Consider the following 12,781-nt stretch of genomic DNA (forward strand, 5'->3'; position numbering starts at 1 on the left):
CTACGATCATCTCCTTTCTTTTGTTGACGTTGAGTGAGAGGTTGTTTGCCTGATTGAATATGTCCGTAAACACACCACCCAGCTGATCTGCGCATGCTCCAAGAACGTGGCTAGGGATGCCGCCTGGGCCGGAAGCCTTGCGAGGTTTAACATGTTTAAACGTTTTACTCACGTTGGCCAGGTAGAAGGAGAGCCCACAGGCTTTGGTAGCAGGCCGTGTCAGTGGCACTGTATTGTCCTCAAAGCGAGCAAAGAAGTTTGTTAATTTGTCTGGGGGCAAGACGTCGATGTCCGTGACGGGGCTGGTTTTCATTTTGTAATCCGTGATTGGCTGTAGACCCTGCCACATACGTCTCGAGTTTAAGCCGTTGAATTGTGACTACTTTGTCTCTATACTGACGCTTTGCTCTTTTGATTGCCTTGGAGGAAATAGCTCCACTGTTTGTATTCGGTCATATTTCCAGTCGCCTTGCCATGATTAAAAGAGGTGATTCTCGCAATGCTGCCATCAATCCAGTCTCTGGTTAGGGAAGGTTTAATAGTCACAGTGGCTAAAACATCACCGATGCACTTGCTAATAAACTCGTTCACAGAGAAAGCGTAATTTAGGAAGCCTTGTTCTCAGATTAGCTTTGTTAAAATCCCCAGCTACAATAAATGCAGCCTCAGCATGTATGGTTTCTGGCTTACATAGCTAGCACTGCCTTAGACCAGTGTGCCACTCGGGAGACCTACGCTCCCTAATTCTAATCTAGTAAAATCTCACTCCTACTGTGAGATGTTTAGAATTCCTGTACCTTCTTGGTTATATTTGTAGCAGTAGAACTCTCCAGGATTCTCCATCACACTGACCACCAGTGCCACCATCTGGCCCTCAGTAGGAAGCTCAGCACATGTCCACTGTAGCTTCTCTGCCACAGCAGGCTTGGCCACTGCGAGACAAAGACATGGAATAGCAAGGGTGAGATACTCCCATACAACTAAAAGGCCCCTAATTTCGAGAAAAACAGTATACAAATGCAAGATATCACCGTCATCATTGTGGACACGCTTCAAAACTAGCAAAGTTCACCTAGCTTTGATCAATGGCCTTTTCAACAACATAGCCTTCATGCCAAACTATTGACACACTATGCAATCTATAGCCCGTCTAGCCAACCGGTTTGTTGTAGAAAAGCGTATCACATTCTTGTTTCATACATAATGTGCAGGGACATGCAGCAGGTATCAGTATTTGCTTTCTCAAATGGGAGCCATACATTCATCAGAATTTCACTCAGCTTGACCTGGCTGATAGCAACAGTATCTAACTGGAAGGGTCCCTTTCCTTGACCAGGCAACTTTAAAGAATATCTACGAGTACCTCTTCAGCGAGGCGGTAAAGCCCACGGCTCCCACAACAACGCGTGTGCAGTTCCCACACATGTGGAAACAAACAATAGCCCAATAATGATGTTAGCAAAAGACTGCAGTTAAGAACGTTGGGCCAGTAACTGAAAGGTCGCTAGGTCCAATCCCCGAGCCAACTAGGTGAAGAAAAAAAAATCTGTCAATGTGTTCTTGAGCAAGGCATTTAACCCTAATTACTCGTGTAAATCGCTCTGGATAAAAGCGTCTGCTAAATTAATAATCAAATGTAAATGTAGGAATGGTAGGCTATAGACTTATGGGAACAACGAGAAATGTATACACGTTTCAACGTACAATCAGGGTTCTCCTTAGGTGATGCTGATGTAGGCCTAAAATCAAGTTGGAGCGTTAAGCATTTTTGAAACACCCGTTACTGCCATTTCCTGAAACCTAGGTCTTGGGATGGCCAGTATATGGTATTTTACTATATACCGGTGTTGATCTACGCACTAGTGTGGATTTTTATTGTACCTTCTATAACGATAAGTGTGCTTGCTGAAAGCGTATTATCAAGCTGAAACTTTAGAAAGTGTTCATATTATTGGGGGTTCAGCAGCGAAGCCCAATTGTATCAGTTGGCAAATACTTTTTCCAGTTCCGCCAATTTGATTAATAAAATGCTAATTCCCTTAAGACCTAGAAGGATGCAAATGTGCATGATTGTATAAAAGGCCATGGGTCACACGCTCTCATGTAATGCCATTTATTAGTATTGGATAGAAAACACTCTGAAGTTTCTAAAACTGTTTGAATGATGTCGGCGAGTATAACAGAAGTCAAATGGCAGGCAAAAACCTGAGAAGAAATCCAAACAGGAAGTGGGAAATCTGAGGTTGGTCGATTTTCAACCCAGCCCCTATTGAATACACAGTGGGATATTGGTTATGGTGCACTTCCTAAGGCTTCTACTAGATGTCAACAGTCTTAAGAAACTTGAATGAGGCTTCTACTGTAATGTGTGGCCGGATGAGAGCTCTTTGAGTCAGTGGTCGGGCAGAGAGCCAGGTCCTGGTAATGCGCATTTCACATGATAGCGACCTGCGTTCCATGGCTTTTCTACATACAAGGGAATTCTCTGGTTGGAACGTTATTTAAGATTTATGATCGAAACACACTAAAGATAGATTCTATACTTAGTTTGAAATGTTTCTACGAACTGTAATATTTTTTACGTTTTCGTCCGAAGTTCGGCAGGACCTGCACGAGCGTTTGGATTTGTGTAATAAACACCTTAACAAAAGTAGCTACTTGGATATTATCGAACTAAATCAAACATTTAATGTGGAACTGGGATTCCTGGGAGTGCATTCTGATGAAGATCAAAGGTAAGGGATAATTTATAATGTTGACTCCAACATGGTGGATAAAAAGAAATATTTTTTCTGAACACCGTCTCAGATTATTGCCTGGTTTGCTTTTTCCATAAAGTTTTAAAAAAATCTGACACAGCGGTTGCATTAAAGAGAGGAATATCTATATTTCCATGTCTAACAATTGTATCGCATTAAAGAGAGGAATATCTATATTTCCATGTCTAACAATTGTATCTATCGACATTTATAATGAGTATTTCTGTAAAATGATGTGGCTCTCTGCAATATCACCGGATGTTTTTGGAACTAGTGAACGTAACGCGAAAATGTATTCTGAGATTTTTTTTTATATAAATATGAACTTTATCAAACAAAACATAGTGGGGCAAAAAAGTATTTAGTCAGCCACCAATTGTGCAAGTTCTCCCACTTAAAAAGATGAGGCCTGTAATTTTCATCATAGGAACACTTCAACTATGACAGACAAAATGAGAAAAAAAAAAATCAAGATCACATTGTAGGGTTTTTTATGAATTTATTTGCAAATTATGGTGGAAAATAAATATTTGGTCACCTATAAACAAGCAAGATTTCTTTAACTTCTTTAAGAGGCTCCTCTGTCCTCCACTCGTTACCTGTATTAATGGCACCTGTTTGAACTTGTTATCAGTATAAAAGACACCTGTCCACAACCACAGTCACACTACAAACTTCACTATAGCCAAGACCAAAGAGCTGTCAAAGGACACCAGAAACAAAATTGTAGACCTGCACCAGGCTGGGAAGACTGAATCTGCAATAGGTAAGCAGCTTGGTTTGAAGAAATCAACTGTGGGAGCAATTATTAGGAAATGGAAGACATAAAAGATCACTGATAATCTCCCTCGATCTGGGGCTCCACGCAAGATCTCACCCCGTGGGGTCAAAATGATCACAAGAACGGTGAGCAAAAATCCCAGAACCACACGGGGGGACCTAGTGAATGACCTGCAGAGAGCTGGGACCAAAGTAACAAAGCCTACCATCAGTAACACACTACGCCGCCAGGGACTCAAATCCTGCAGTGCCAGATGTGTCCTCCTGCTTAAGCCAGTACATGTCCAGGCCCGTCTGAAGTTTGCTAAAGAGCATTTGGATGATCCAGAAGAAGATTGGGAGAATGTCATATGGTCAGATAAACCAAAATATAACTTTTTGGTAAAAACTCAACTCGTCGTGTTTGGAGGACAAAGAATGCTGAGTTGCATCCAAAGAACACCATACCTACTGTGAAGCATGGGGGTGGAAACATCATGCTTTTGGGCTGTTTTTCTGCAAAGGGACCAGGACGACTGATCCGTGTAAAGGTAAGAATGAATGGGGCCATGCATCGTGAGATTTTGAGTGAAAACCTCTTTCCTTTAGCAAGGGCATTGAAGATGAAACATGGCTGGGTCTTTCAGCATGACAATGATCCCAAACACACCACCCGGGCAACGAAGGAGTGGCTTCGTAAGAAGCATTTCAAGGTCCTGGAGTGGCTTAGCCAGTCTCCAGATCTCAACCCCATAGAAAATCTTTGGAGGGAGTTGAAAGTCTGTGTTGCCCAGCAACAGCCCCAAAACATCACTGCTCTAGAGATCTGCATGGAGGAATGGGCCAAAATACTAGCAACAGTGTGTGAAAACCTTGTGAAGACTTACAGAAAACGTTTGACCTCTGTCATTGCCAACAAAGGGTATATAACAAAGTATTGAGATAAACTTTTGTTATTGACCAAATACTAATTTTCCACCATAATTTGCAAATAAATTCATTAAAAACCATACAATGTGATTTTCTAGATTTTTTTTCTCATTTTGTCTGTCATAGTTGAAGTGTACCTATGATGAAAATTACAGGCCTCATCTTTTTAAGTGGGAGAACTTGCACAATTGGTGGCTGACTAAATATTTTTTGCCCCACTGTACATGTATTGTGTAACATGAAGTCCTATGAGTGTCACCTGATGAAGATCAAAGGTTAGTGAATAATTTTAACTCTAGTCATGCTTTTTGTGACTCTTCTCCTTGGCTGGAAAAATGGCTGAATTTTTCTGTGGCTTGGCTCTGACCTAACATAATCGTTTGTTGTGCTTTCGCTGTAAAGCCTATATGAAATCGGACACTGTGGTGGGATTAACAACAAGATCACCTTTAAAATGGTATAAAATACATGTATGTTTGAGGAAATTGTAATTACGAGATATGTTGTTTTGAATTTGGCGCCCTGCACTTTTACTGGCTGTTGTCATATCGATCCCGTTAACGGGATTGCAGCCCTAAGAAGTTATAACGCTCCACAAGCTGTGAAACCTAGAAACATGAAATTCTGTACATTCACAACATGGCCAAACGTCTGTCGCGAAGTGGTAGGCCACACAGTGCCTTGCAAAATAATTAATTCCCCTTTGCGTTTTTCCTATTTTGTTGAGTTACAAACTGTAATTGAAATGGATTTTTATTGGATTTCATGTCATGGACATACACAAAATAGTCCAAATTGGTGAAGTGAAATGGGAAAAATACTTCTTTGTGGTAGAAAGGATAACCTTTTGTGACTAGGGGGCAGTATTTTCATTTTTGGAAAAATAACGTTCCCGTAGTAAACGGGATATTTTGTCAGGACAAGATGCTAGAATATGTATATAATTGACAGCTTAGGATAGAAAACACTAAAGTTTCCAAAACTATAACAGAACTGATATTGCAGGCGAAAGCCTGAGAAAAATCAAATCCGGAAGTGACTCATCTTTTGAAAGCTCTGCGTTCCAATGCATCCCTATTGAGCAGGCTATCAACCAGATTACTTTTTCTCCGTATTCCCCAAGGTGTCTACAACATTGTAATGTAGTTTTATGCATTTATGTTGAAGAATACCCGTAAGCGGCTACATTGCGCAAGTGGTCACCTGATGGCTCCCAGAGTGATTCTCACGTAAAATACAGAGGTAGCCATTATTCCAATCGGTCCTACTGAAAAACCAATTGTCCCGGTGGATATATTATCGAATAGATATTTGAAAAACACCTTGAGGATTGATTATAAACAACGTTTGCCATGTTTCTGTCAATATTATGGAGCTAATTTGGAATATTTTTGGGCGTTTTCGTGACTGCAATTTCCAGGCGATTTCTCAGCCAAACGTGAAGAACAAACGGAGCTATTTCGCCTACAAAAATAATATTTTGGGAAAAAAAGGAACATTTGCTTTCTAACTGGGAGTCTCGTGAGTGAAAACATCCGAAGCTCATCAAAGGTAAACGATTTAATTTGATTGCTTTTCTGATTTCCGTGACCAAGTTACCTGCTGCTAGCTGGACAAAATGCTATGCTAGGCTATCGATAAACTTACACAAATGCCTGTCTAGCTTTGGCTGTAAAGCATATTTTGAAAATCTGAGATGACAGGGTGATTAACAAAAGGCTAAGCTTTGTCTCAATATATTTCACTTGTGATTTTCATGAATAGGAATATTTTCTAGGAATATTTATGTCCGATTACGCTCCCGGACCTGGGATGGGGAGTTAGAGGTTAAATTCTTTTCACGTCCGGATGAAAAGCGTGCCCAGAGTAAACTGCCTGCTCCTCAGGCCCAGATGCTAGGATATGCATATTATTAGTATATTTGGATAGAAAACACAAAAGTTTCTAAAGCTGTTTGAATGATGTCTGACTATAACATAACTCATATGGCAGGCGGAAACCTGAGAAAAATCCAACCAGGAAGTGGGAAATGGGGTCAGATTGCACTTCCTACGGCTTCCACTAGATGTCAACAGTCTTTAGAATGTTGTTTCAGGCTTCTCCTGTGAAAGGGGAGCGAATAAGAGCTGTTTCAACCAGTGGTCTGGCTGAAAGCCTTGAGTTGTTGATCGCGCACGGCCGTGAGCGCGAGCTCCGTTCCCTTTCATTTCTAATGACAAAGGAATTGTCCGGTTGGAATATTATCGAAGATTTATGATAAAAACATCCTAAAGATTGATTCTATACATCGTTTGACATGTTTCTACAAACTGTAATGGAACTTTTTTGACTTTTCGTCTGGACTTAGTGCCCGAGCCTTGTGCATTTGGATTACTGGACTAAACACGCAAACAAAAAGGAGGTATTTGGACATAAAGATGAACTTTATCGTCTAACATTGAGACCTGGGAGTGCCATCAGATGAACAGCAAAGGTAAGTGATTAATTTGAATGCTATTTCTGACTTTTGTGACACCTCTCCTTGGTTGGAAAATGGCTGAATGGTCTTCTGTGGCTAGGCGCTGACCTAACATAATAGCATGGTGTGCTTTTGCCGCCTTTTTGAAATCTGACACAGTGGTTGCATTAAGGAGAAGTTTATCTTTAATCGTATGTATAACACTTGTATCTTAGATCAATGTTTATTATGAGTATTTCTGTAATTTGATGTGGCTCTCTGCACTTTCACCGGATGTTTGTTTTAAGACAATGCATTTCTGAACATAACACGCCAATTTCAAATGAGGTTTTTGGACATAAAGATGAACTTTATCGAACAAAACACATTTATTGTGTAACATGAAGTCCTGGGAGTGCCATCAGATGAAGATCAACGGTTAGTGATTAATTTAATCGCTATTTTTGACTTTTGTGAGGGCTCTCCTTGGCTGGAAAATGCCGTAAAGCCGACTTGAAATCGGACACTGTGGCTGGATTTACAAGAAGTTTATCTTTAAAATGGTGTAAAATACTTGTATGTTTGAGGAATTTTAATTATGGAATTTCTGTTTTGAATTTGGCGCCCTGCAATTTCACTGGCTGTTGTCGAGGTGGGACGCTAGCGTCCCACATATCCCAGAGAAATGAACAGCTGGTGCGCAACCTCTAATAAGGAAGTCAAGGTTCTGCTCGCCAGAGTTCAAATACCTTATGATTAGCTATAGACCTTACTATTTACAAACCAATGCTGGCATTAATACAACACTCAACAAGCTGTATAGAGCCATATGCAAACAAGAAAAGGCTCATCCAGAGGCGGCGCTCCTAGTGGCCGGTGATTTTTATGCAGGGATACTGAAATGAGTCTTACCTCAATGCTACCAGCATGTTACCTGTGCAACTAGAGGCGAAATAAACTCTAGATCACCTTTACTCCACAGAGATACAAAACTATCCTTAACCCTCCATTTGGCAAATCTAACAATAACTCTATCCTCCTGATTCCTGTCACCTTCCAACACGACAAAGACCCAAAGCACAGAGCCAAGACAATGCAGGAGTGGCTTCGGGACAAGTCTCTGAATGTCCTTGAGTGGCCCAGCCATAGCCCTGACTTGAATCCGATTGAACATCTCTGGAGAGACCTGAAAAAAGCTGTGCAGCGACACTCACCATCCAACCTGACAGAGCTTGAGAGGATCTGCAGAGAAGAATGGGAGAAACTGGGTTAATCGTCTGAATACTTATGTAAATGTGGGGAAGAACGGAGCTTGATGGGTGGCTGCCTTTTTACGGGCTCCTAACAAAATGTGCTATTTTGTTTATTTTTCGAATTTTTTAACTAATTTTGTACATGATGTTGCTGCTACCGTCTATTTTGGCCAAAAAGAGCTTCTGGACATCAGAACAGCGATTACTCACCTTGAACTGGACAAAGATTTTTTTGTTTAATGAGTCCGACGCAAAGAATATATGGCTTTCTCAAGACAGGGCTCAAATCCCTGTCATTCGCAAGAAGTAAAGAAGGAGAAAACGGGGGCGTAGGTCAGGGTGCTTCGTGAGAATTCGGAGGCGAGTGTGTAAACTACCATCAGTACTATTGGCCAACGTGCAATCTTTGGAAAATAAACTTGACGATCTACGATTAAGACTATCCTATCAAAGGGACATTAAAAACTGTAATATCTTACGTTTCAGAGTCGTGGTTGAACGAAGACGCAGATAATATAGAGCTTGCTGGGTTTTCCGTGCATTGGCAGGACATAGCAGCTACGTCTGTAAAGACAAGGGGTGTGGCTTGTGTCAATAACAGCTGGAGCATGATGTCTAATATTAAAGATGTATTTAATATGAGGTAGAGTAACTCATGATAAGCTGTAGGCCACACTATCTACCAAGAAAGTTCTCATCTATGCGAACAATAAGACCGCACTCAATGAGCTGTATAAGGCCATACGCAAACAAGAATATGCTAATCCAGAAGCTGCGCTCCTAGTGGCCGGGGACTTTTAATGCAGGGAAACTTAAATTCGTTTTACCTCATTCTACAAACATGTCACATCTGCAACCAGAGAGAGAAAATATTAATAAATAAAAACTCTAGATCACCTGTACTCCACACACACACGCAAAGCTATCCCTCGCCCCCTCCATTTGGCTAATCTGACCATAAATCTATCCTCCTGATTCCTGGTTACAAGCAAAAACTAACGCAGGAGTTAAGAGTGAATCGCTCAATACGGAAGTAATCAGATGACGCGGATGCTACAGGACTGTTTTGCTAGCAGACTGGAATATGTCCCGGGATTCATCCAATGGCATTGAGGAGTATACCACCTCAGTCACCGGGTTCATCAATAAGTGCATCCTTGACATCCTGACGGGCCACCCCCAGGTGGTAAGGGTAGGCAACAACACATCTGCTATGCTGATACTCAACACTGAGGCCCCTCAGGGGTGCGTGCTTAGTCTCCTCCTGTACTCACTGTTCACCCATGACTGCGTGGCCATACACGACTCAAACACCATCATTAAGTTTGCTGACGACACAACAGTGGTAGGACTGATCACCGACAACAATGAGACAGCCTTTAGGGAGGAGGTCAGAGACCTGGCAGTGTGGTGCAAGGACAACGATCTTCCCCTCAATGTGAGCAAGACAAAGGAGCTGATCATGAACTATAGGAAAAGGAGAGCCGAAAAGGCTCCCATTAACATCGACAGGGCTGAAGTGGAGCTGGTCGAGAGTAAAGTTCCTTGTGATCCATGTCACCAACAAACTATCATGGTCAAAACACACTAAGACAGTTGTGAAGAGGGCACAACAATATATTTTCCCCTTCATGGGGTCCCCAGATCCTCAACAAGTTCTACAGCTGCACACTCGAGAGCATCTTGACTGGTTGCATCACCGTCTGGTATGGCAACTGCTCGGTATCTGACCGTAAGGCTCTACAGAGGGTAGTACGTATGACCCAGTACATCACTGCGGACAAGCTTCCTGCCTTCCAGGACCTATATACTAGGCAGTGTCAGAGGAAGGTCCCAAAAAAATTGTCAAAGACTCCAGTCACCCAAGTCATAGACTGTTCTCTTACCGCACGGCAAGCGGTACCGGAGCATCAAGTCTAGGACCAAAATGCTCCTTAACAGCTTCTACCCAAAAGCCATAAGACTGCTGAACAACTAATCAAATGGGCACCAGGACTATTTACATTGACCACCCCACCACCCCTTGTTTTTACACTGCTGCTACTTGCTGTTTATTATCTATGCATAGTCACTTTACTCCTACCTACATGTACAAATTACCTCAACTAACCTGTACCCCCAGACATTGACTAACGGTAACCCCTGTATATAGCCCCTTTGTCACGGCTTGGTCATTATATTTTGTGTTTTTGGTATAGTTTGGGTAGGCCAGGGTGTGACATGGGTATATATGTTGTGTTTCGTATTGGGGTTTGTATTATTTGGGATTGCGGCTGATTAGGGGTGTGGTATAGGTTTGGCTGCCTGAGGCGGTTCTCAATGAGAGTCAGGTGCTTCTCTTTGTCTCTGATTGGGAACCGTATTTAGGTAGCTTGAGTTCGCGTTGTATTTCGTGGGTGATTGTCCTGTCTTTGTGTATTCACCAGATAGGCTGTATAGTTTCACGTTCCGTCTGTTGTTTTGTATCTCACAGTTATTTCATGTATCGCTATTTCCTTTATTAAAGCACATGAGTAACCTACACGCTGCATTTCGGTCCGACTCTCTTCTTTCAACAGACGAACGCCGTTACAGAATCACCCACCTCTCACGGACCGAGCAGCGTGTTAACAGGCAGCAGGAGAAGCGAAGAGAGGACGTTATGGATATCAATGGCATGGAGTATACGACGTGGGAAGAAATCGACAGGTGGGCGGCCGATCCAGAGAGAGTGCAGGAGCCTGCCTGGGATTCGCTGCAGCAATGCGAAGAGGGCTATAGACGTATGGAGTCGAAAAGGAGAACACGGCGGTGCAGAGCGAAACCCGAAAGTCACCCCAAAAAATGTATTGGGGGGCTCAGGAGAGTATGGCTGAGTCAGGAGATAGACCTGAGCCAACTCTCCTTGTTTATCGTGAGGAGCCAAGGAGGAGACCAGAGCCTGTGTTCGAGGTGAGCGAAGCAGAGACTGTGAAGGAGTTAATGGGGAAAGTGGAGTGGAGAGTAATGAGGGAGTTGCTAGCTTGGTGCTATAGATACAATATTCGCCCGACGGATCGTGTCGGGGATTTGATAGCACCTGAGTTAGCGCTCTATACTCAACCTGAGGTGCGTGTTAGTCAGCTGGTGAAGTTGGTGCCAGCCTCACACACCAGGCCTCCTGTGCACATCCCTAGCCTTGCACGTCCTGTGCCCACACTGCTCTCAAGATCTCCTGTACGCCTTCACTGTCTAGCCCATCCTGTGCCACCTCCACACTCCAGTCCTCCGGTAGCAGCTCCCCGCACCAGGCTTCCTGTGCGTGTCCTCAATCCAATACCACCAGTTCCAGCACCACGCACCAGGCCTTCAGTGCGCCTCGCCTGTTCATCACAGTCAGAGCCTTCCTTCCCTCCTACGCTGTCGGAGTCTCCCGCCTGTTCAGCGCAGCCAGAGCCTGTCTCCTCTCCTGCGCTGCCGGAGCCTCCTGCCTGTTCGGAGCAGCCTGAGCTGCCAGTCTGCAGAGATCTGTCAGTCTGCCAAGTGCTGTCAGTCTGCATGAAGCAGCCAGAGCTGCCAGTCTGCCCAGCGCCGCCAGTGCTCCCAGTCTGCCCAGCGCCGCCAGTGCTCCCAGTCTGCCCAGCGCCGCCAGTGCTCCCAGTCTGCCCAGCGCCGCCAGTGCTCCAAGTCTGCCCAGCGCCGCCAGTGCTCCCAGTCTGCCCAGCGCCGCCAGTGCTCCCCGTCTGCCCAGCGCCGCCAGTGCTCCCCGTCTGCCCAGCTCCCAGCTGCCCAGCGCCCCAGCGCCGCCAGTCTGCCCAGCGCCGCCCCAGTCTGCCCAGCGCCGCCAGTGCTCCCGTCTGCCCAGCGCCGCCAGTGCTCCCCGTCTGCCCAGCGCCGCCAGTGCTCCCAGTCTGCCCAGCGCCGCCAGTCTGCCCAGCGCCGCCAGTCTGCCAGGAGTGCCAGACAACCAGTCTCTTCCAGATCCGCCAGACAACCAGTCTCTTCCAGATCCGCCAGACAACCAGTCTCTTCCAGATCCGCCAGACAACCAGTCTCTTCCAGATCCGCCAGACAACCAGTCTCTTCCAGAACCAGTCTCTTCCAGATCCGCCAGACAACCAGTCTCTTCCAGATCCGCCAGACAACCAGTCTCTTCCAGATCCGCCAGACAACCAGTCTCTTCCAGATCCGCCAGACAACCAGTCTCTTCCAGATCCGCCAGACAACCAGTCTCTTCCAGATCCGCCAGACAACCAGTCTCTTCCAGATCCGCCAGACAACCAGTCTCTTCCAGATCCGCCAGACAACCAGTCTCTTCCAGATCTGCCAGACAACCAGAATCTTCCAGATCTGCTGGTCAACCGGAATCTTCCAGTTCCGCCAGCCAGCCAGGATTTACCGGAGCAGACTACCTGTCTGAGCTTCATCTCAGTACTGGGCGTCCTCTCAGTACTGGGCGTCCTCTCAGTACCGGGCTTCCCCTCTGTCCCGAGACGCCCCTCTGTCCCGAGACGCCCCTCTGTCCCGAGACGCCCCTCTGTCCCGAGACGCCCCTCGGTCCCGGGCTGCCCCTCGGTCCCCGGGCTGCCCCTCGGTCCCGGGCTGCCCCTCGGTCCCGGGCTGCCCCTCGGTCCCGGGCTGCCCCTCGGTCCCGAGCTGCCCCTCGGTCCCGAGCTGCCCCTCGG

At 45.1% G+C, this 12,781-nt stretch overlaps 1 protein-coding gene across 6 annotated transcripts in view; it reads right to left on the minus strand.

Annotated features, from left to right (window-relative positions):
• tdrd1 (tudor domain containing 1) overlaps nt 1–12,781 on the minus strand; it is a 76,390-nt gene that overhangs the window by 27,564 nt on the left and 36,045 nt on the right. For 5 of the 6 annotated variants that reach the window (XM_065002376.1, XM_065002375.1, XM_029684445.2 and 2 more), the window contains exon 16: nt 798–932. The exons of the other annotated variant lie outside the window; for it this stretch is intronic. In XM_065002376.1, coding sequence (XP_064858448.1) covers nt 798–932 — 135 coding nt within the window. The remainder of the gene's footprint in view (nt 1–797; nt 933–12,781) is intronic. 6 annotated transcript variants of the gene reach the window in all.

Source organism: Oncorhynchus nerka, linkage group LG16 (assembly GCF_034236695.1).
Source record: "Oncorhynchus nerka isolate Pitt River linkage group LG16, Oner_Uvic_2.0, whole genome shotgun sequence".
In the NCBI taxonomy this organism is placed as follows: domain Eukaryota; kingdom Metazoa; phylum Chordata; class Actinopteri; order Salmoniformes; family Salmonidae; genus Oncorhynchus; species Oncorhynchus nerka.